At 32.1% G+C, this 23,569-nt stretch overlaps 1 protein-coding gene across 1 annotated transcript; it reads right to left on the reverse strand.

Moving 5' to 3' along the window:
• Positions 1–6,272: 6,272 nt before the first annotated feature.
• Positions 6,273–13,344, reverse strand: LOC123885806 (zinc finger protein ZPR1-like). Its single transcript, XM_045935137.1, has 16 exons — positions 12,914–13,344; positions 12,169–12,213; positions 11,949–11,989; positions 11,694–11,775; positions 11,452–11,496; positions 10,882–10,938; positions 10,291–10,350; positions 10,048–10,175; positions 9,645–9,840; positions 9,484–9,547; positions 8,885–8,955; positions 8,719–8,808; positions 8,003–8,117; positions 7,490–7,581; positions 6,832–6,937; positions 6,273–6,657 (listed from the first exon to the last, which is right to left on the reverse strand). The coding sequence occupies exons 1-16, from the start codon at positions 13,025–13,027 to the stop codon at positions 6,566–6,568; spliced, it is 1,398 nt and encodes a 465-aa protein (XP_045791093.1). The 5' UTR covers positions 13,028–13,344; the 3' UTR covers positions 6,273–6,565.
• Positions 13,345–23,569: the final 10,225 nt, after the last annotated feature.

Here is a 23,569-nt window from a genome sequence, read left to right on the forward strand (position 1 = left end):
ACAATCTAAGGTAGCATGATGGGACGACAACCAGTCCATACCCAAAATCACATCAAAATCTATCATATCAATAACTACTAAGTCTGCAAATAATATTTGGCCCGCAATCGATACGTCACAAGAATGATATACAGACTCAGCGAACAATTTATCACCAACAGGTAAAGCCACGACTAAGGCCTCGTCAAGAACAGATGAATTTTTACCAAGTCGAGAGGCAAACCATAAAGATACAAAAGAATGTGTAGCTCCAGGATCAAACAAAACATGAGCTTCTTGGGAACAAATAGAAAGAATACCTGTAACCACTGCATTTGATGCCTGAGCATCCTGACGAGTCAAAGCAAAGACTCGAGCCTGGCCTCTTCCTGCTTGCATTTGTCCTCTACCTCCAGGTCCTCTACCCTCATGTTGAGATGTTTTCGAACCCTGAACAGAAGAATTTCCCATTTTTTGCATAGGTGTAGAATTAACCTGAGTAGGCGCTAAAGCTGCTGGGGCTGATGCATGACTAGATGATGGTTGTGTTATAGCTACTGGGCAGTTCCTCCTGATGTGACCTATTTGACCACAATGAAAACACTCCTTACCATCTTGAAAAAATTTTCCAGTCGTACCACTAGAATGTTTCTGAGGAAAAGTGGACCCTGTTGATGCCTTATGATCCGATCTACGACTTTGCACAGTATGATAAGATTGTCCGCTAAAACCACCCCTTTGTGAACCTGGCCTTTGTTGCACTTGATGACCATACATAGAACCGCCGCCACTACTAGAGTAATGACTATATGATCCTCCAACTCGTTGTTTCTTGCGAGAATCTTGTTTATTACCTCCTTTATCCTTTTGTCGCTGCTCAATTTGAAGTGTCAAACTCAGAACCTCGGCAAAAGTGGAACATTTAGACCCAACCACAGATCTAAACAAGTACTCTCTCAATCCTCTGATGAACTTCTTGATACGCGTCTCTTCAGTGACTGTGTAGGGAGCATGTCTAGAAAGTTGCGTAAAACGAGCACTATACTCAGAAACTGACATTCCCTCAGTTTGCTCAAATTGCTCAAACTCATGAGCCAAACTATCTCTAACACTTTCTGGGAGAAAACGGGCCATAAACAATCGAGAGAACTCATCCCATGCCATTGGAGGTGATCCCACTTCTCTTCCACGTGACACCGTATCAAACCAATCATATGCCACACCCTCCAACTGAAATGATGTCAATTCAACCGCCCTTATTTTTGAACATCCTAATGCTCTCCATAACCTCTCTAGACTGTCAATGAAACGTTGTGGGTCCTCGCTTGCATCAGACCCAGAAAAAGTAGGGGGTTTAAGCTTCATAAATTGTTCTAGAGTAACCTCAACCCCTCTTGCTTGAGTTGTCTCCTGCTGCTCACCCTGTCCAGCTTCTTGCTGACCACCAACAGTTGGCTGCCCTTGATTATCTTGTTGTTGTTGTTGTTGTTGTTGTTGTCCCACAACCCCAGCAAGTTGTTGTACAATCTGTTGTAATCCCAATAAACCAGCATTATATTCTTCCATGGCTGGATTTCCTCGCCTCCCTCTAGGCACCTCAACATTGAATACTTCTGCAGCCAAACCACGACCACTTGCATTAGCCCCGCGACCTCTAACATTACCCCCACGTCGACCTCGAACACGAACTCGACCTCTTTGATGGGATTCTTGAGGTTCAGCAACTGACTCATCAACAACTTCTCTTCTATTATTGTTTCTAGTCTTGGGAGGCATCCTTACCTAGTGAAAGAACATTGATCAAATATAGGACAAGACGACAAAGAAAGTGAGACAAATCAAAGACCACATGAAATTTCAAATTTAGACAACAAGAGAGACCATCATAGAGTGCGAATAGCTTTTGCGAGTAAATGGTGCCCGGGTTCACAATTTACCAACAAAAATCTATTATCACTCTATGTCTGCAGCTATTTGGACCTACGACCGAGCTCTGATACCAACTTTGTCACGACCCAACACAAATCGTGACCGGCGCGCGAACTAATACCTAGTCCGGCAAGCCTAATGACCGAATTTAACAATAAATATAAGATTTCCAAAATAACCATTTACTTCAAAAATAATATTTACTGAAATTTCGACAAAATCACATCTGTATTTTCAATGTTTCCAAATCAAAATAAACCCTGCTTGCAGCATATACATCATTAGTCAAAGTTTCAACATTTACATTCTTAACTTTATACATCCCAAAATGAAATATTCCTAGACTCAAAATAGCTGCAGATACTCGATCAACTCCAAATATACATATACAAAATAGTTGTTCATCAAGAAGGCCTACCAAAAGAGTGACATTGACAAATCTTTAACTCTGATAGAAGCTTTCTATTCAGTTGACTTTGAATCTGAAAAAAATGTAAGAAGAAGGGGTAAGTCACAAGGACTTAGTGAGAGATAACAACCATTACCAACTAGATGGGAAACACACAAAGGCACGAGCATTTGATTTTTAGAAAGCTTGTAATAATTATTGTGTAGCAGTAACTACATACTATAAATAATATTCGATCCAAATCATTATAGAGTTTGAAATTTGAAATAATAAAAAATATAGAAATCCAATCAAATAAAAAGAAGTCATAACGAGAGAATCGAGAGACGGCTCCATCTCGTTGATAGCCCTTTCCTCCTAAGAGTGGCCTTTCACTTAGGGGCGGCTCCATCTAACGGATAACCCTTTTCTACTCGATATTATATAACTAGGTGCACCTAGACCGTTATCCTCGTTATCGGTTACTTGATCGAAATCATTATTCTCAAAACATATTTATCAAAATCCACGTTTCACAAGATATTGAAATTTATCTAAAAATACCACAATCAAACCTCATTTTCAATTCATTTGTTCAACAAGTCATGGATAAGTCCAAATAAGTATAGTTAAATTTGATGACTTGGAAATTATATAACAATGACGAGAAAATGTTCAAAGGTTGTGTTCCCCAATTTTATAAATACTTTAACATAGAAAATAAGTAACATAAAATTGATAATAGTAGTTAAAATAAGTAGTAATGATCATCATCAACTCACAACTATGAAGACCGGCTAATTTTGCTCTCCAACGACTCCGGGAGAAGCAGATGAAGCAGCAACGGTTGAATCTGAACATCAATCATGTTTATTAAAATTTAGAAAATCATTCTAGAGTTTAAACTAAGCATAAGCAACCATAAATTTCCCAAATATCTACTCTAATCTCTAACATTAATTTTCTAAACCAAATTACATATACCCAAAGATAATTGTTGAGTTATAGATGATATATTTACCTCAAAGAGTCTCAATAAGCAATTTTTAAGGAACGGGTACTCATCTTCATCCTTAGATCATTAACCATATCCCCAAAATTATACCCAATCACATTTGTTAAAGCTTTACTTTGGAAGGAGCAAGTATCTTCAAGGTTGTTTGGTTTCTAATTGAAATTTGGTGATTTTAAAAATTTAAAAGTGGAAGAAGGAAAGGTTGGAGAAGTGAGAACAGGGGTATACTGACCGAGAGAGAGAAATACGCAGGGAGAGAGAAAGAATGTAGTGAAATGGGTGTGATGTGGGTTTCTTATGTTTATGTTTATTTATTATTATTATTATTTATTTATTTATTTTAATTTCATTTGTTATTATTTAAGTGAAACGGTGCGTTTCAGCATTATTCCATCCTAGATTTTAGGACCTCTAACCAACCTTGATCAAACTGGCTTCCTAACCGTCTAATTTCATGGGATTCACCTGACTCGTGTTCCACGGCCAGTATCCATTTCATCTCGTAATATTTACAAAATTACGGCAGCTCACTATAATTATAACAAACCCACCACGATACAAACGGGTGTGGTTATGGTGCATAAGCCTAAACTTATTCACCATGCATAAACTTACTTCCTACACCCACCATATTTGCTTCCTACACCAAAAGTCAACCAAATGTCAGCCCAAGCCCAAAATTAGGCAATCCATTACTCGCGCGCCCCACATATACTATCCCATTACTTGCGCGCCCCCCTTTTGCTTAGCGCACCCCCCAGTTTTTTTTTCCTTTTTCTCCTAAATTTCTTGTGACCCCCCAATTTTTTTTTCCTCCCCTAGATTTCTAGCGCGCCCCCAATTTTTTTCCCTCCTCCAAACTTCTAGCGCACCCCTCCCCCAAATTTCTAGCGCGCCCCCCGTTTCCAATTAAATAATAATTTTTGTTCCTTTGAAGTATATATTATAAAAATCCATTTTTAATTAATTTTCGTCATACACCCCCTCGAAGCCCAACATAATAACGAATGGTTCATGTATATATAAAGCATACTTGACAAACATACAATTTAATTTTAAGTTTTATCAATCATAATCACAATATAAATAAAATTTCATACATTAATTACATATATATATATATATATATATATATATATATATATATATATATATATATATATATATATATATATATATATATATATATATATATATATATATATATATATATCAATTTTTCTTTACAATAAAAAAATGATCGAATCCAATATCTAATGCATACTATCCAAATTTTTTTCAACTAAACTAACCCTAATTGCTTTATATGATTTTTTGTTTTATGTAGCATGATTTTGTAAAATGGTTATGTGATGTTTTACTTAATAACAATGGTTTCAGTGTATAACATCTTGGCACTAATGCCCATATGAAACCATTTAACTAAAATAATGGTTTCAGTGTATAACGCTATGAAACCATTTAACTAGACTAATGGTTTCAGTGAATAACATCTTGAAACCAAATAACAAGACTAATGGTTTCAGTGTATAAAAGTATGAAACCATTTAACTAGACAAATGGTTTCAGTGTATAACATCTTGAAACCAATTAAAAGGACTAATGGTTTCAATGTATAACATCTTGGCACTAATGCTCATATAAAACCATTTAACTATAATAATGGTTTCAGTGTATAACAGTATCAAACCATTTAACTAGACAAATGGTTTCAGTGTATAACATCTTGAAACCAATTGACAAGACTAATTGTTTCAGTGTATAACATCTTGACACTAATGCTCATATAAAACCATTTAACTATAATAATGGTTTCGGTGTATAACGCCATGAAACCATTTAACTAGACTAATGATTTCAGTGTATAACGGTATGAAACCATTTTTGCTGCGGAATGGTTTCAAAGAGCTGTTCTCCAAAAACATATTTAACCCTTAATAAAAATTGTGAAATAAATTTAAATTTTTAAGACGATATAAAACCGAAGAGAGTGAGGTATCCCCAACCGTTCCAAATAATTCAAAATACCCTAAATAAAATTTTGGAAAAATTTTATTAATATCTTATATTTATAAAATCATATTTACCTCATTTAATTAACTAAAAATAGTTCCAGGTCTCAGAAAAATACCAAACTGGTCCCAAAATTCTCAGAAAATTATTTACTATTTTTATGTAAAAATAATAAAAAAAATTGGAGTCTCCTTGGCACCGCACGCGCCCCCACGCGCCGCCAGTGAGAGTGGGCGTGGACGCGCGTCACTGTTCATCATCTTCCTCACCCATTTTCTGCAGAAACGGGTCACGACAACCCGGTTCGTTCTCCCTCAATAATCAACGAAACTCGACGTTCTTTATACCGTTTTGATCGTCGTTCGATTTTATGAATGTTTCCGGTATTAGTTTTCGAAATCGGTGATCGAATCGCATGTAAAATGTGGTCGAAATTGAGCAAGCAAAAATAGAAAGTTCTTCAGTTATGATTATTACATGTGTAAAATTATCTGATGGCTGTGAATGACTTATGCACCATACATAAGAAAAGGCTTATGCATATTAACTTTTGCCATGCACTTACATTTCATTTCTACATTAAGTCCTGAATTCTTATAATATTTCATTTCACTTTATTTTTTAAATTTTCTTAATTACATCACCAGTAAACATAATTGTTGAATACACTTCCAATAATTCATGGTTTGAAAAACAACTTGCATACTTCTACCAAAAGTGAAAGTTGTGATTCACTATTTGATTCTTATATTTATTTGAATTGAAAGAAAGAAAAAACTCATCTATATTGGAATGTTCTACAGATATTTTATTTATTTATTACTTTAAAATACTCCTTGAAAAAACATATAGAAAGCTATAATCTCAATAACTAAAGCTTGATTTGATGAAGCAGAATACCCTAGTGTGTGTGTGCTAGATACAAGGACAAAACAATTTCAAGCATGGTAAAATTTAAGAAACTCTCAGATTAATGTAACGGATATTGACTGTCAGTACCAAATCACGAGCGTCTTGATTTTGCAGGATTCATAAACAATTGTTTTTTTTTCACAAGGACGAAAAACCAAAATATTTGCATATAAACCAAATATAAAATGATTATGATTCACCAACGAAAACTAACATTTCATACGTAAGCTTTAATCGTAGAATTTTTTATATAAACCACAGTACTAACAATTTTGAAAAACAGGTACTTGAAGCATACTGAATTTCGCCTTGAGGTTACTCGTATGTTATTATGATTCATAAGCAGCATCGGCAGAAGTGGTGTCCATCTGATGCAGTCCTAATTCTTCCTCTTGCTCCCATGTCCTCTCATATTCCTCATCTGGAGATACCATGTGATAAAATTGAGACAACAGAAAACCATAAAACATGAATATATTAGATACTATGCAGCCAAGTATAGATACTACCAGAAAACAATTTCAATTTCTACCATGGAGAACACTAATTGCATCAAGTAAAACTTGTAGTCTAGGAGTGTAGAAGAAAAACTTACAAGTTAACTGTTTGTCGTCTTCCAGATTATCAGTTGCAGGTGCTATAAAAGAGCATGCTAATGCATCATCAAGAATTAAAGTCCAAGGTGTTTCCAAGCTAAGAATCTGCACAAAATGAAAAGAGGCAGATAAACGATACGGTGTTAGAGGCCATACAGCTTAGGTTTAAACAAAGGGCGAACCCAAAATTTTAACGCGAGGGGCTAAGATCAAATATATATAGCATACCATAACAATTAAAAAGTTAAGTAACATATATATTGTACAGAAACAAATCATATCAAACAAATTTAAATACTTTGGTTGCGAGAAACTCAATACATGGCAGTCAAATATCTTTTGGATTTTTGTTGCAAAACTTGACAAAGTTTGTTACGGTAATGAGTGAATTTCAACTCCAAGATATAATAATATGAAACATCAAGTTAACTGATAAGAGAGGTTAAATTTCCACCTAAAAAAAAATTCAAGACAAGCTAGTTGTGAAAGATGAAATTCACGAATGATAAATAATAAATATGGGCAGATGATGATAATCGAGTAAATCTAAACAATGAACTATACTTGTGCAACTACAACTTTTCCCAGAGATACAGACAAGAGAAGAAATATAAGCCAATTAACTATAATTAAGTATGTTGTACAGTCATGCAGTACCTTGTTTAGTCTGTCCTCAAAGTCCAACCACTTGCTTCGACTATGTTCCTCAAGACTATCTCCGAAAGTAAACCCATGGATCCTCTCAAGGCCTATACATGTGTAGATTTTATCAAAAGATATAATGATATTTCAGGTGGATGATACTTCAAAATAAAAATTAAGAGAAATGATTACTCTATTCATGTGAACTGTGAAGCACAAAAAGTGTATGGATACTACTATTTCTCTATCCTATGTGAAAATCTCTTTTATAGAAGTAGCACTGATATGAATTATTATTGTTTTATTGATTATTGAAGAGTTATGATTGTGACATTATTCTAGGTTCAATTTTGTCCATTCTTGTACCAAATATTAAATACTGTGTCATTTTTTTCTATTAAGGGTTTCAAGTTTTTATTCCACAAAAGGTTAGTACTTCATATTAAACTGTCTGTAGGATAAAATGACAAATTACTTAGATATTAATGTGTGTGTGTGAAGAGATAGAGATAGAGAGGGCATACTTACTTTCACTAATTTTTGTAATTAAACCTTCAACAGTTGTAACAACTCCTCCGATAGTGCGACTGCAACTTGCCAGCTCGAAGTCAAGTTCAGGAATTTTTACACTTGCAGTATCAGACTAGTGAAACCAAAAAAACTACTCAGTCGATGCTTTGAAAAAAATAATATTAGAAGTATATAGAAAGATATAAAACATATTTTATAGGTATTGAACCACATATAAATCATGTTTAGAGGGTAAGACGAACAAAAAATGAACAACAGATCCGGAAACAAAAAGAATAAAGAATTAATGTACAATAGCACCACATCCTTTTACAGGTTCATCTTCACTGGATATAAGTATGGTTATAATTTATAACTATTACCCTCAGTGTATCATTGCAAACAACATATACCGATATACGGATAGAATTATTTGACGCGATTTCTAAACAACAATTTCTGGCTTCTAATAACTGCAAAATGTAATGACAAACTAATTTAAACAACAGAGTCAGATGACAATATTATAATTTGAGTGATACGTTGGAAGAGTCCACGGTTGTAATGCTTAAAGTAGTCCAAAACTTGCGATAGAGTCAATCCCTTCTTTTAACAACTAACAAGCCTTGTCTTAGTTGTAACAAAATCCGATACTTAACCATTCAATATAAATAAAATTAATTAATAGACTGCATGTGTTGAGATTTGTCAAAATCATGATAGAGATTACAAACCTTTATTACATCACGGCTTAGGTCGTTAACGTTTTGCACAGAAAGAGTAATGCTTTTTCCTTTTTTTGAAACTTCTCCACCGGCTTTCAACTGCATGATGAAGAACAATAATTATCACAGTCTTGAAACAAAGAGTTAGAGTTACACTCATGAAATCAGCATATACCTCAGAGCTGCGGTAACCACAAGCATCGCAAGTGGATGCCATAACAATTGCTTCTTGGAAGTACGGAATATCTATACATCATTAAGCAAAAAAACTTGTATAGATTAACTCATAAGACACATTTCTCATGCAGATTCTTTTAAAATAATAATAATATAGCATTGAAAAGTTGCAAAATATAGAAGAGTCAGGCTTTATTGACAAGGAACATAAATGAATGTTATCTACATTCTTTGTCTAATCATGAGTAGCTTCAATATATAGTATGTTTGCTGAATTATAAAACAAAATTTGTTTCAGGATTTTTTTACTGGACACATTGTTATAAGAAAAATAATCTCTACATACCAAAGGGGTGCCTAAAGTTTCAAATTTCAACTGAAAGATGGAGGCAAAGCAATAAAGTAAACAAGTTATTTTGTTTTTTTTTTACAAAGTTGTGTACTCTCTATATACAAAATATGAACCCTTCAAGCCAATCATTTTAAACTATGATTTCCATTAATGCTAAAAAGAGAAGGATAAACCTTATAAACAAATGTAAGACACTGCTAAAGCATAAACCAAAAAGGCAATATGAGATAAGGTAAAAAGGATACCAATTGGAAACATTCGAGTTTCACATCCACTACCACAACCACAAGTTACCGGGAAAGCATACACCTGCCAAGAAAAGAATAATAAGAACCAGTACGACACTGAATGTTAAAAAGTTCCCCGCAGTAGTCAGTACCATACAGTTCAGCATAACATTACATACCTCTTCTGGTGCAGTATATCGAAATAAGGCTTCTGCAATTTCTGCGCTGTTACTCTGTGCAATAGCTCTGTGACCTGCTGTTGCCCCTACTGACCCGTGTGGTTCTTCCCTTGCTTGATATCCCAATAATGCTTGTTTCTCAGGAGTTCGATCGTAAAAATTGATTGTTAGTGATGGATCGGATGATGGCGCAAACCTATTCACAAAGTTATACCCTACATTTAGATAAACTGATAGCAGATAAAAGGTTCAACAATTATTAAATCAGATGCTAGGGAAATCTTGTTTGTTGTTTACTTTTAACATAATATCATACTACCCTCTTATTTTGTAATCTGCTCTTCTCTAACAAGTTACTTTCACCCACGGAACAAAAAAAAAAATCACAAGAAATAACTCTTACGGGTTTTCAATGAAGCTATTTCCAGCAGGATCGTCAAGAATAAATGTAAATGATGATTCTCCTGCTGCACAGGCTCGCAATTTTACCAAGAACTGGTCGATTGCTTCAGCTGTCTCTGGAGCTACTTTCTAGAATGTAAAAAACATAACACAATTAGTAAAATAGGAATTTATACAAAACAATAATATAGGTTAGAAACAAATAGTAGTCAATAAAATAATATAGGTTAAAAAAATATAGTACTTTGCGTTCCTCTTGAAGGGCTTGAAGGTCATCAGCAGCTCGCATCAGTATCCCTTCTACCTACAATCACACCAGAAGCAATACAGTCAAATCATATGAAAAATTGTTTAAATAATCATAACTTAAACCTGATTATTCACCAAATACTAAGTTAGAGTATCCTTGCTACAAAGTTTATAAGTAACAAAAGGAAGCAACCTAAGTTATGGTATGATTAACTCAAATCTATAGCTTCAGAAACCTACTCAAGATTCTTGCCTCTGATTAATACTAACAGAAAATTATAGAATAGAGGGATAATATGTGTATCCTTTTCTTTTCCTTGAGCTATTGTTTTGACCAAATAAAAACGAACATTAACATATTCAGTCCTAACCAGGTCTATTGAAGGCTAATTATTCACACAATGATTTTGTACAAGAAAGCTTAAGCCAAAATCAACTACGCAATTGTTGAATATGAATAACAAAAGAAGGGAAGTGTAGAGGTATTCATTGGCAAATGAAATGACAAACAAGAAAAATCCGGACATTGTCCATGGTAGGTGGGAAAAATAACAATTGAATTGAAATAGATATTAGAGAGAGGTACCGTTGATAGACTACCACATCGAGCCTCTGATTGAATCTCAAAATCCAATTCTGGTATCTGCAAAATCATGCCCACAATTAAAGTTCCGAGGATATAAACAACTAAAATAAATCTAGTTAGAGAAATTTGGCCATATAAATGACTAACTCAACCATTGTTAATCTCTTTACTTCTATACTTAATCTATACTTAAATTTATAACTAATGACTAGTACAAAGCATAGAACACAAGTACAAAAAAGATAGGCCAATCCCATAAAGGATAAGTTAAATAAACCTATAGCAATCAGTATCTTGTTAATGACAACTAATAACTGAAAATGCGGTGCACTTGGCATTGGCAGCATGAAAAATAGAAAGGAACCACACCGTACCATTAATCATAACATACTATGGAAAACCAATATTTCAGTAAATCCCATTATATCAACTTAGCAAGGCCTTTTCAAAAGTGTCTCTCCTATTTCTTATTTTACCAACCAGAGGATTTTTCAATAACTTGTAGAAAAGGGTAATTGCATATAAGTTCAACCAAAAGTATAGACAACTAAACAAGACCAATTTGTGTACCTTAATGGTAGCATGTTCTGATTTTACCACTTGCCTATTGAGCATCTGCGTTCATTAAAAAGTATCAATCATCAATAAAACACTCTTACAAACAAATTGGTAACAATACACAGCTAAAGAACTGTTGTGAAACAAAATACGAAACATAGAATCTAATGTCAGCGTGACAATATAAATCCTAAAAACAATAAGCGGAAGTGGATCACTTGAAAGCGTAATAAGACAACTAGAATCTATACAACCTCTGAATTGCCGGATGAGATCTTCAGGGTGTAGCAGCAACAATGCGGTGGAATATCGCCAACAAACATTACTTCATTGTTCCTAATTAAGTGATAAACAAAGACAACGAAGGAAATATTAGGTCTCTAAGGAACATCAAATGGCAGCAATTACAATGAAAACACACAATTTATGGCTCATTTGTTAGAATTTTTTTTAAAAAAGAAACGGTAACAACTAACAAACGCGCTCTTAATATATTAGACACAACTTACTTGTCACCACAGTGAGGACAATCGAAAGCAGACAACCAAATCTGCATAAAAGGCACAACCAATTAATGGATATATAGAAATAGGAAAAGTGACATTAACAATATCTGATTTGATAATGCTAATTCATTGAATTAAGGTATTTAACATCAGAAGAATGAGATGAAGATTAAAATAAACAATGAAATTTTCAAATATTTAGGAATTATCATAAGAGATATACCTTTTTGAAGTGAGGAATGAGAGTGATGAAGGAATTTGTAGTGCCCTGAAAGAGACAGGAGAATTTTTCAGTGAGATGACAATTAATCATAATGAACAAAAAGGGGTAAACCATTAAATACATCCATTCCTAAATTTGTAGGACACTCTCAAATGAGTTTTACTTAACTCGCGGCCAATCTCCAGATTCCTAGGGCCCTTTCCCTAGAAACCGGAGGGTTAACACTTAACACCTATGAAGCATTGACACAAACACGGACACCGGACACCCCTGATAATGACATAATTCAAAGTAATCATAAGTGTTGTGTTAGTGTCAGACACACTGGCGCGTGTCTGGCACCGGGACAAGCCTAATCTGAGGAGTGTCCGTGATTCATAGTTAACCCAAAAAAAAAAAAGACAAATATTTCAAAAACATCCTTGACTCTCTCAAATGTTACTCATATCAGTCCTTCTATCAAAGATGTACATATAAATTGTCAATTTCATCGCTATATTTAACCCCTTAGGATCAATTCAGTCTCTAAATTTAACCAGTTACCTTCAATTAGTCCTATATTATTCACCCACTTACTATCAATTTCGTCTCTAACATCGGAACGATATGAATAAAATTTGACAGAGTCAGATAAGATTTTGAAATATTCATAGTCTTAGACAAATTTAGTGCTTTAATCATGAAAAAGGATGATAATATTTTTTGGAATCAATAAAAATACACAGAGAAAAAACAGAGAGAATACGTTTTGACCACAATGCATGCATAGGCTTTCAAAGCTTTCAATGTTGTAGAGAGGAGCGGCGCCACCAGTACCAACATCAGCAGAAACTGCTTCAACCACTGATCCAAGCTCCATTGTGTGTTGTTGGTAGCAAAGAGAATTGTTGAATAACGAATTAGAGAGAGAAAGCAATAACCTTGAAACGTGAAGAACAATCAATCAACCGTTAAGGTAACACTTTGTTGTTGTCAGGAAAAAGAAAAGAGAAAATTGGTAACCCTAGTTAAACAAAAACCTTCTTCTATATTTATAGCTGAATCTTTCAGATACGAATAATCAGAAATCAGAAAGAAGAGAATAAAAGATTTTGATTTTTTTTATGGGAAAAGATTTCGAATTTTTGTTAAAGAAAAAAAAGATTCCGAATATATATATATATATCCCTCAATTTTATAATTGTCAAAAAGAATCACAGTTATAAACTTAAAATTAAAAAAAGTTAAAAAAGATCTTTGACCAAAAAAATAATTTGAAAAAGATATTTGCTTCTACCAAAAAAATATTTGTTTGAAAAAAAAATTGGCATATAATAAATAATAATAGAGTTGATTTTTTTTAACAAATAATAGAGTTGATTCGAAGGCAAAGAAATTCTAAAAAAATTAATTTGATTATAAATATATAATATAATAAATTAATTATAATATGTATGTATTTATTAATAATAATATATTTGCTGTTAAAAAAAAAATCTTTTACTAGTAAAAGGAATGTTGAGTTGCTCACAAGCAAGTATTTTGATGATGTGGCACTCTATAAGAAAAGTTTACAATCTCTATTAAAAAACATTTTCATCATTTCCTTTAATTAAATCATTTTAATTTTAATTATCTTTAATTAAATCATTTTAATTTTAATTATCAATATATCAAATTATCACTATATAACCTTTTCATCATCTCCTTTAATTAAATCATTTTTATTTTAATTATCAATATATCAAATTATCACTATATAACTTCTTACAAGGGACCAACTAACTAAAATGAAAAATTATTAAATTAAAATGGACCAACTAATATATAAGATTTATATAACCACAAAATATTCATGACTATTGGAATTCTTTCAATACTAATAAAAAAAGGAACATTATATTTCAAGCAAGTGACTCACTTTGATATTCCAAACCTCTTTGATCAATCCCTTAAAGAACTGAATTTAATAAAAAAAAAAAACGTGTGTCTCTCTTGCTTGAAATATATTCTTTCAATACTAAATGAATTAAAAAGGGATCATTCTTCATTACTTATATTGTTTAGAAGGGATTGCTTGAAACCAAAGGGATCATACTTCTACTTAGCCTAATGAATTAAAAGGGATCATACTTCTAATTTTATGATTCTACTTAGACATATAAGTTATTGTGATGATGTGACACTCTATAAGAAAAGTCTACAATCTTTATTAAAACATTTTCATATTTCATATAATAGAGTTACTCTAATAATAAATAATAAACAATAATAATATATTAAAAAAAACTAACACAATTTATTGTTGTTGAATTGAGACAAAAATGAATTGCAAGTAATGAAAGGTGGAATGATGCATCATGTTATTGTTTTAATTGCATTGCAATATCTTATTAAAATATATATTGTATGTTACAATTTCCTATTAATGCAATTGAAAACAAAGAATTCTTGGAGACACTAATATTGAATATGTAAATTTAGCTAATTATCAAACACAAGCTCTATATAAAGTTAACCCAAAAGCTAATTATCACCACCACCATACCAGGAAGTCTACCTTCTATGTTTTAACAAAATTTTAATTTATCTATCTCATGGCAAAAACTCTATGGTTTCTTTGTCTAACATCTCCATGAGAAAAAGTTATGCATCTTCACCTTCCATATCTTAAAGTTACACATTATAGTGTCTTGAATTGATTTAAAAGCTATTGTGTGCATATATATAGTTACATCATAAGTATATTGGTTTTTGTCCTTGGTATGTGATGGTATCTAACCTCTTAGAATATCAGGTATTTCTACATGTGATTGATTAAGAAATTGATATACATATATGTGATAGTTGCCTATTAATATGTTTGTAAATTGAAATTTTCCTATTACTCTGAGTTTAGAACATCTCTAATCATTTTTTTATTTCTTTTTTAGGTTGGATATTTTTTTAAATATCAACCGGTGTTTTGTTCGATGATTAATTAAACTTTGAGTTGAATCGATTAATATGAATATGACTATTTTTTCATGTGAAGGAGGAGAACAGGATAAAACATACTTATATTTTTGCTTACGTTGCATTTTTGCTCCTTATAAAGCCTATGAAATGACACCTCATGTAAGGATGTGTATTTAACTCTAATGGCAGTTTGTAAACCATCATTTTTTTTTATTGATATAATGTTTGTAATTAGACAACTTTTCTTTTTCATTTATTATTTTATTAGTCTAATGTTTTAGCTTATTTGTTTCTTATTTTCTTTTTCATTTATTATTTTATATAAGGTAAAAGATTTGTATAAAAAATTGTTGATTAATGGAAATATAATTAATTATTTTCATGTGAATAAGTTGAAGAGGATAAAAGAGACTTCTATTTATTGATTTTGAAGTGCCTTAAAATTTATATAGATCGAGGGTATATTGATGTTGGATGAATTCAATTAAAAGAGGACAATCCAAATAATTTAGAAATATAAATATGTGTCTCATTTTTAAATACTATATTGTCTACAATGTGTATGTGATCTACTTGATCTCGATCAAGAGAAATATAGAAACAAAAACAAAGTAGAAATTAAAATAAGTTTTTTTTTTTTTTTTTGTAGTTGACACTCAAGTCTTGCGGTTCTTATAATTGTAATACATGCAAGAAGTTATATTGATTCAAATTGACTTAGAGGTTGTCCAAATATATAATCTTCATGCACTTATCGTCTAACACTTGCCTAAATCTGGATGGTTCAATATGAGTATATATGAATTTTAATGGACGGTCCTATTTTAATCTACGCATGCCATCTTATTCTTACAACCATAAAATGAATCGATGAAAAGAATTGTGCTAAAAACATGTTAGTTTAGAAATTGTGCTAAATACTTTTTCCTCCCACTTAGAATTGTACTAAAAACTTTCTAAATTAAATTAAAAAAAGACAAAAATTATTAAATAAAAATTGTTGATGCTCATTTGTCAAAATAAATTTTAGAAATTATTAAAACCGTAGATGTTAAAATATATTTACATATATTTAGAAAATATAATCACACATATATTTAAACATATTTACACACAACTAAAATTCACCAATAATTCAAAAATTATTAATTTAATTTAGATAATAATATAACTTTTTGGATAAATTAAGTACATATTCTAAAAGAATGTTTACGTTACGGCTGAAAATAAAATAGTGGAATATTTATAAGAATAAGATGACATTTTTTTAAGCAAATAAGAAGATGACACATGTTAAATCTTAAATTCATCTATAAGACTTTCTTTACCTTAACCAAAATTCAAATATATAAAATCTTCGTCCAAACTTATATATTGACAACAATAAATATTCAAGTTTATATAATATAATAAGAAAATAAATGTTCAAGAAAATATTAAATAAGAGGGACAAAAACTAACAATAATTTTGAAGAGACACAAACCTCACCAAGAAAAAGAAAAACAAACCAAAAACAAAAGGACCAAGCAAAAAAAAAAAGTGAACCAAACAATAGACTAAAAAATTGGGACTAATAAAGTTGGAATAAAATTTCACCAAGTGAATAAGTGAGAATAAACTCCAAGAAAACGAGAGATGAGTAAGTAGATAAGCTATTTGGAACCTTAAATTGCATAGAACGCAGTAAGCAAAATATGCTATTTGATACATAATTTTCAAAAAATGAGAACACGTGGAACAAATAGTCAAAGCCACCATATATGAATCATATTCTATAATCAAAACTTTTTTTAACATTTCTCATGAGCAATAATGTCTACAAGTATAATTAGGTATGCCTCCAACTCTTATTGAAAATAATAAAATAAGGGATACATCAAAAATAAAAAACAAAGTGACATTTGACTATAAAATTGCAACTCATATAAAGAAAACTAAAATCTTATATTATTACACTAATAAAATAAAAAATGATACATCCTTTCAAACTTATGAAATATTATAAGAGATCTATTACATTAAAATGTAAACAAACTACGATATAAATTAATAAAAAATCTAATATTTCTAAACAACTTTTTTTTTTACTCATATACTAATATTAAATATAATCATATTTTAAAATAATATCTATTATTTAACTATATGTGATTATAGTTATCGCAATTATTATTTTTTATTTATAAAAATATTTTAATTTTATATTTTAATCAAACCCGTGCAACGCACGGGTTTATCCCTAGTTAATAATAATAGTAATATGTATTTCTCTAACTCGGTTGATAATATCGGAGTCTACCGGGCTTTAGTCCTCTTTCTTTACCAAAAAAATAAAAAATAAAAAAGTATTGGAGTCTAGCAATATAAGATCGTTTGTTGTAGTTTATTTAGGCACTGTTTGGTAAGTCCAATAAGCTAGCTTATAGCTTATTGAACTAACTTATAAGTTTGTTTGAAAAAATGTGAAGCATTTGGTAACGAGCTTCTCTAACTAGCTTATAGCTTATAGCTTATAGCTTTTTCATTTTATTTCATATTTACCCTCATTAATTTTATTTATTTACTTTTTAAAAAATTATAATAACTATCCACTAACACTTACAAAAAAAATCTACCAACTAACCATGTATTTTTATGTCATTTTGTACTTACAACAGCTAAATTTGCCAAACACTTTAATTTTATTCTCCTAGCTTTTCAGCTATAAGCTACCAGCCATCAGCTATTAGCTATAAGCTAGCTTTTCAGCTATAAGCTAGCTTATCAGCTATAAGCCAGCTTATCGGCTATCAAAAACTACCAACTAACCATGTATTTTTATGTCATTTTGTACTTACAACAGCTAAATTTGCCAAACACTTTAATTTTATTCTCCTAGCTTTTCAGCTATAAGCTACCAGCCATCAGCTATTAGCTATAAGCTAGCTTTTCAGCTATAAGCTAGCTTATCGGCTATAAGCTAGCTTATCGGCTATAAGCTAGTTTATCGGCTATCAGCTAGCTTATAGCTTATTTTTACCAAACAAAGCCTTAATAAGAAAACCCTAGTGGAATTGAAATTTAGAAGAGAAGAGAAGAGAGATTTGGACGATGGAAAAATTAACCCCTTTGGATATGATATATGAAGATCGTTCACTTTACAAGCTGACTAAGGATGAAAAGATTTTTTGAACAGATGAGGAAAGACCTGGAATGTGATATCAATGAGGAGGAGATGATTGAAAGACCACCCTTTTATTTTACATATAGTGATGATGATGATGAAGATGATTTGGACCAAATAAAAGATCCTGGACAAGTATGCATGCATGCTGTTATATTTGAATTTGTTTTTTTTTTTTCTGACTGATTGAGATTTTGTAATAATCGTCTGTTTGAAATCGAAGATCCAGGCGAAGGACGACGCTGCTGCACTTGATGCAGTAAAGAATGTTTTGGAAGAAATTATTCAGTTACCTGCGTCAAAGAAGATTTGTGATGTTCATCGTCTTGATCAACAAATTCTAACAAAAATCGTGCAAAATTTGAAAAAGAATTCCATTACTCAAGAAACCTTGAATCAACTAAAAAACCGTCTTCAGGTATAGTATATGTTAATGATAAAAACATAGAGGGAAATTCAGTTGCTTGCATTGCAAGTCTGTTAGAATCTAACTGTCAACAATTGCTTGTAACTAACTAAGTTGGTTAGGATATAGTTAGTTAGTTGTTAGAGTTTGTGTTAAGTCATAGCTTGTATATAAGAGATGATTGTATCATGAACTCATCAGATTTGTGCATAATAAAAGTGATTGTTGACTTATTTTTGTTTGTACTTGTGACAACTGGATTCAAATTAGGATGCCAACAAACCCACTTGGGTTGGTCTGGTGGTATTGGCTCGGGATCTGGGAGTGTGCTCCTCCTTAAGGTCTCAGGTTCGATTCTCTCTGGTGCCAATTTGGGTGGGCTAATTTAGCTTATTAAAAAAAAAAAAAAATTAGGATACCAACAGTTTGAAATTAGGATAGTTCTTACTAAATTAGCAAATGGATCCTTAGGTAATGCCCTTTAGGACTGTGTTGTCCTTTCCTTACAATGAAATCAAGCTTGTATTTTCAACTTGTTGATGATAGATATTTTCTAATCTGTATACGCAGTTGGCTGAGAAGGACAACAAAATTGCTTCACCAGTTCCCTTGCAAGCGCCACCACATGATGATGATAAAGTAAAGCATAATTCTTCTATAATGTGTTTGGTTTTGCATCGCAGTTTTATTTTTATATATCATTTTTCTCGCGAATTTTATGGATTGTGTTGCATCCATTTTAAATTGAAGGTGCAGGCCCATGAACAACAGCAGGAGGAGACGAAAAGAAAATTAACCACCAGGTATACATGTGTTTTATTTGTTCCCCTTGGTTTCAGAAATTAACTAAATCATGCTGCGTTTTTCACAAAATATGATTCCTACTTTTGGCAGCTACATTCCTGACTCTGCTGCTGCTGCTGCTTCGGTAAACAATGTTTCTGAAGAAATGACCCAGTTACCTGCATCAAAGAAGATTTGTTATGCACAAGATGACGACGATGATGAAAAGTCTCTGAAGAAATAAAGTTTCTAGAAGTCTTTTATGACTTTTTATCTCTTTTGTCATGTTCATGAAATTTTGTTTCAATCGGGTTTAAGTTTAACCTGCATAGTGTGTTTGGATATTAATTGAATTCAATGTGAATTTTCATGTCAATCCATAAAGTATAGTTCTTGTTGAAATTTGGGGAATTTAGGTGAAAGAATAGGAGAAAATAATAAGGAACAATAAAATATTATTGATAATAATGTTAATAACCCTAATTACAATATTTACATTATTTACATTCTCAAATAGTATGATACTACCTTGGTATTTATAACCAAGTGAATAAATTTAAATCTAAACTAAATCCCTTTATTATAGGGCTAAGAATAAACAAACCAAATCGAGATATTTTCTCAACAAATAATATTATAATATTTTCTATTCTAACACTCCCCCTTAAGCTAAAGCTTACTAAGCTTTAAACTTGTTACAAAATTAACCCTGAAAAAAAAATTAAATCCATTGATAGCAAGCCAACGAAGAGCAGCAACCAAAGAAGCAGTAGAGGAGCGGCTGAATTAAGTAAAAATACCCGCGGATTGAAATATCACAAACGGGGGCCCGCGGATTAAAGAATCACAAACGGGTAACTGTGGTTAAAGGTAACGGGACCCGCGGATTAAAGAATCACAAACGGGTAACGGGATTAAAGGTAAAGGGGGCCGCGGATTAAATAATCACAAACAGGTAACGGGATTAAAGGTAACAGGGACCCGTGGATTAAAGAATCACAAACGGGTAACAGGATTAAAGGTAACGGGACCCGAAGATTAAAGAATCACAAACGGGTAACAAAATAAAAAGAAATTTCAATGACGGCTAGGGTTTATATGAAAAAAAGGTTAAGTAAAGCATATATGAACAAAAAGGTAAGTAAAATGAAGAATAATCGAGAGTTAAATCTCGGGGAAAATTGCAGCGGAATTATGTTTCAAGGTGGATACCATGGCTCTGATACCATGTTGAAATTTGGGGAATTTAGGTGAAAGAATAGGAGAAAATAATAAGGAACAATAAAATATTATTGATAATAATGTCAATAACCCTAATTACAATATTTACATTATTTACATTCTCAAATAGTATGATACTACCTTGGTATTTATAACCAAGTGAATAAATTTAAATCTAAACTAAATCCCTTTATTATAGGGCTAAGAATAAACAAATCAAATCGAGATATTTTCTCAACAAATAATATTATAATATTTTCTATTCTAACACTCCCCCTTAAGCTAAAGCTTACTAAGCTTTAAACTTGTTACAAAATTAACCCTGAAAAAAAATTAAATCCATTGATAGCAAGCCAACGAAGAGCAGCAACCAAAGAAGCAGTAGAGGAGCGGCTGAAGAGATGAATCCATATCAAATTAAGTAAAAATACCCGCGGATTGAAATATCACAAACGGGGGCCCGCGGATTAAAGAATCACAAACGGGTAACTGTGGTTAAAGGTAACGGGACCCGCGGATTAAAGAATCACAAACGGGTAACGAGATTAAAGGTAAAGGGGGCCACGGATTAAATAATCACAAACAGGTAACGGGATTAAAGGTAACAGGGACCCGTGGATTAAAGAATCACAAACGGGTAACAGGATTAAAGGTAACGGGACCCGAAGATTAAAGAATCACAAACGGGTAACAAAATAAAAAGAAATTTCAATGACGGCTAGGGTTTATATGAAAAAAAGGTTAAGTAAAGCATATATGAACAAAAAGGTAAGTAAAATGAAGAATAATCGAGAGTTAAATCTCGGGGAAAATTGCAGCAGAATTATGTTTCAAGGTGGATACCATGGCTCTGATACCATGTTGAAATTTGGGGAATTTAGGTGAAAGAATAGGAGAAAATAATAAGGAACAATAAAATATTATTGATAATAATGTCAATAACCCTAATTACAATATTTACATTATTTACATTCTCAAATAGTATGATACTACCTTGGTATTTATAACCAAGTGAATAAATTTAAATCTAAACTAAATCCCTTTATTATAGGGCTAAGAATAAACAAACCAAATCGAGATATTTTCTCAACAAATAATATTATAATATTTTCTATTGTAACAGTTCTATTAACTTGTTGTCTCCAAGTGATTGTTGACTTGTGTGTTGTTTGTAGTTATGACAACAGGATTCAAACATAGACATACTTGCTAGTAGTAACCTAGTATAGATTAGAACCAATCTGTTGCTAATAGGTCTCTGACTTACTCATTGTAAGTCTCAATCATCTGAACCAAGATTTCATAACTACTAACATATTTCCTCTGCTCTGAGAGAATTAAAATATCTTTCAGTGCACGGTAGTTAACGCCTATGGTTTTTCAGTAAGATCATCTGGTCCAGACTGCATCATTACATAGAAGCATAAATAAAGTCATAATTTTCACAAGTCAAGAATAAGGAGTCAACAAGGTTGTCTGAATTTCTTATACCATAGTGTATGTCTTTCCTGATCCTGTCTGGCCATTGGTAAATATGCAGACATTGTAACCATCAGAATAGGACGGATTAAAGGCTGTGTATCCGAGAAAACTTCCTCTGTAGGCAAAACATAAGTAGAAGCAATGATGAAACCATACTTAGTATCAACAATTTTACTGAAAAGGCTAATAAAAACCAATCTTGGGATACACAAGAACCAAACACTCTATACCTTATATTTTATATATACTTAAGATAATTACATTTGAATGAAAGACAAACGGGCAACAATATGCGCCGCTATCCTTTTTTGGATGGCAAAACTAACCCTCTTAAACACTCTATTGAAATTAAATGTCTTCTTCCCCTCTTTCCTGTATTTGGAAGGCGTTGCGAGTGAGATACTTCCTTCCTCCACACGTTATTGCCCACACAAGAAAGGTCTAACTCTGCACTACACCCTAGGTTTGGCTATTCACTCTCATTTTAGGAGGCACAAAACCAAAGAAAAGGGGAAAAACCCCAGATAAGGGGTCATTGAAGTAAGACTATATACAATGGTTTCAACACCAAAACACCTTCAACACCCACTTTTTCACTCCACATCATTTTCTCTTTCTTCCACCTAATCATTCAACACACATTCAACTTTTACCCTCTCCAGTGGTTTTTCTATTCAACACCCTACCCCACCACTTTCTCTACCCCACCACTTTCTATTTCATATTCTTATTTAAATTTTAATTTTTGTTTTTATGATTAAATAAAATTATAATTATCGATTAAAATTAAATTAAAATAATACACTTAACAAAATTTATTTAAATATTTTTTTATTTTCTTAATTTAAAATGCAATACATCACACAAATAACGTAATTAGTACGATATAAATTAACTTAAAATGCAATACAACACACAAGTTACGTAATTAATACGATGCAAATTAACTTAAAATACGAAACAACACACAAATAACGTATAGAAGAATTGTTGGGATCCATTTCACTAAAAAAAGATTAAAACTTCAAAAGAAAGACTAATTAGAAAGATAATAATAGATTAAGATAGTGAAAAATTTGATTTTTTTTTTCTGTGTCCAAATGAAATGAACCAAGTCTCTATTTGTAGAAAAAAAAATCACGAATTTTGGTAAAAAAATAAAAAATTAATTTGCAATGAGATAATTGAGTTCAAAGTATTAATGTGATAAGAATCCGGAGAGCCAATCAGACGAAGACACGTGTCCTTATTTCTTTCTCTCTCTGCGTTTCACTCTCGCCCACTCTCCTCACCCGCGCGTGTATCACACGCGCCCTGCTGCAACCAAACAAAACCCGCCGCGTGGCCCCTGCGTCAGATTCAACACAGTTGAAACTTTTCATCACCCAACTCCTCCACATCATTTTTT

The sequence above is a fragment of the Trifolium pratense genome, linkage group LG5 (genome assembly GCF_020283565.1).
Source record: "Trifolium pratense cultivar HEN17-A07 linkage group LG5, ARS_RC_1.1, whole genome shotgun sequence".
Lineage (NCBI taxonomy): Eukaryota > Viridiplantae > Streptophyta > Magnoliopsida > Fabales > Fabaceae > Trifolium > Trifolium pratense.

What these genes read in the sequence shown, in the direction of transcription:
- LOC123885806 (XM_045935137.1), bottom strand. Translation starts at nt 13,027, where the DNA reads ATGGAGCTTGGATCAGTGGTTGAAGCAGTTTCTGCTGATGTTGGTACT. An exon ending in GATGTGGTAGTCTATCAACG is followed by an intron (nt 10,351 to 10,881) that starts GTACCTCTCTCT and finishes GTGTGATTGTAG; the next exon opens with GTAGAAGGGATACTGATGCG. An exon ending in TAAGCCGTGATGTAATAAAG is followed by an intron (nt 8,118 to 8,718) that starts GTTTGTAATCTC and finishes TGGTTTCACTAG; the next exon opens with TCTGATACTGCAAGTGTAAA.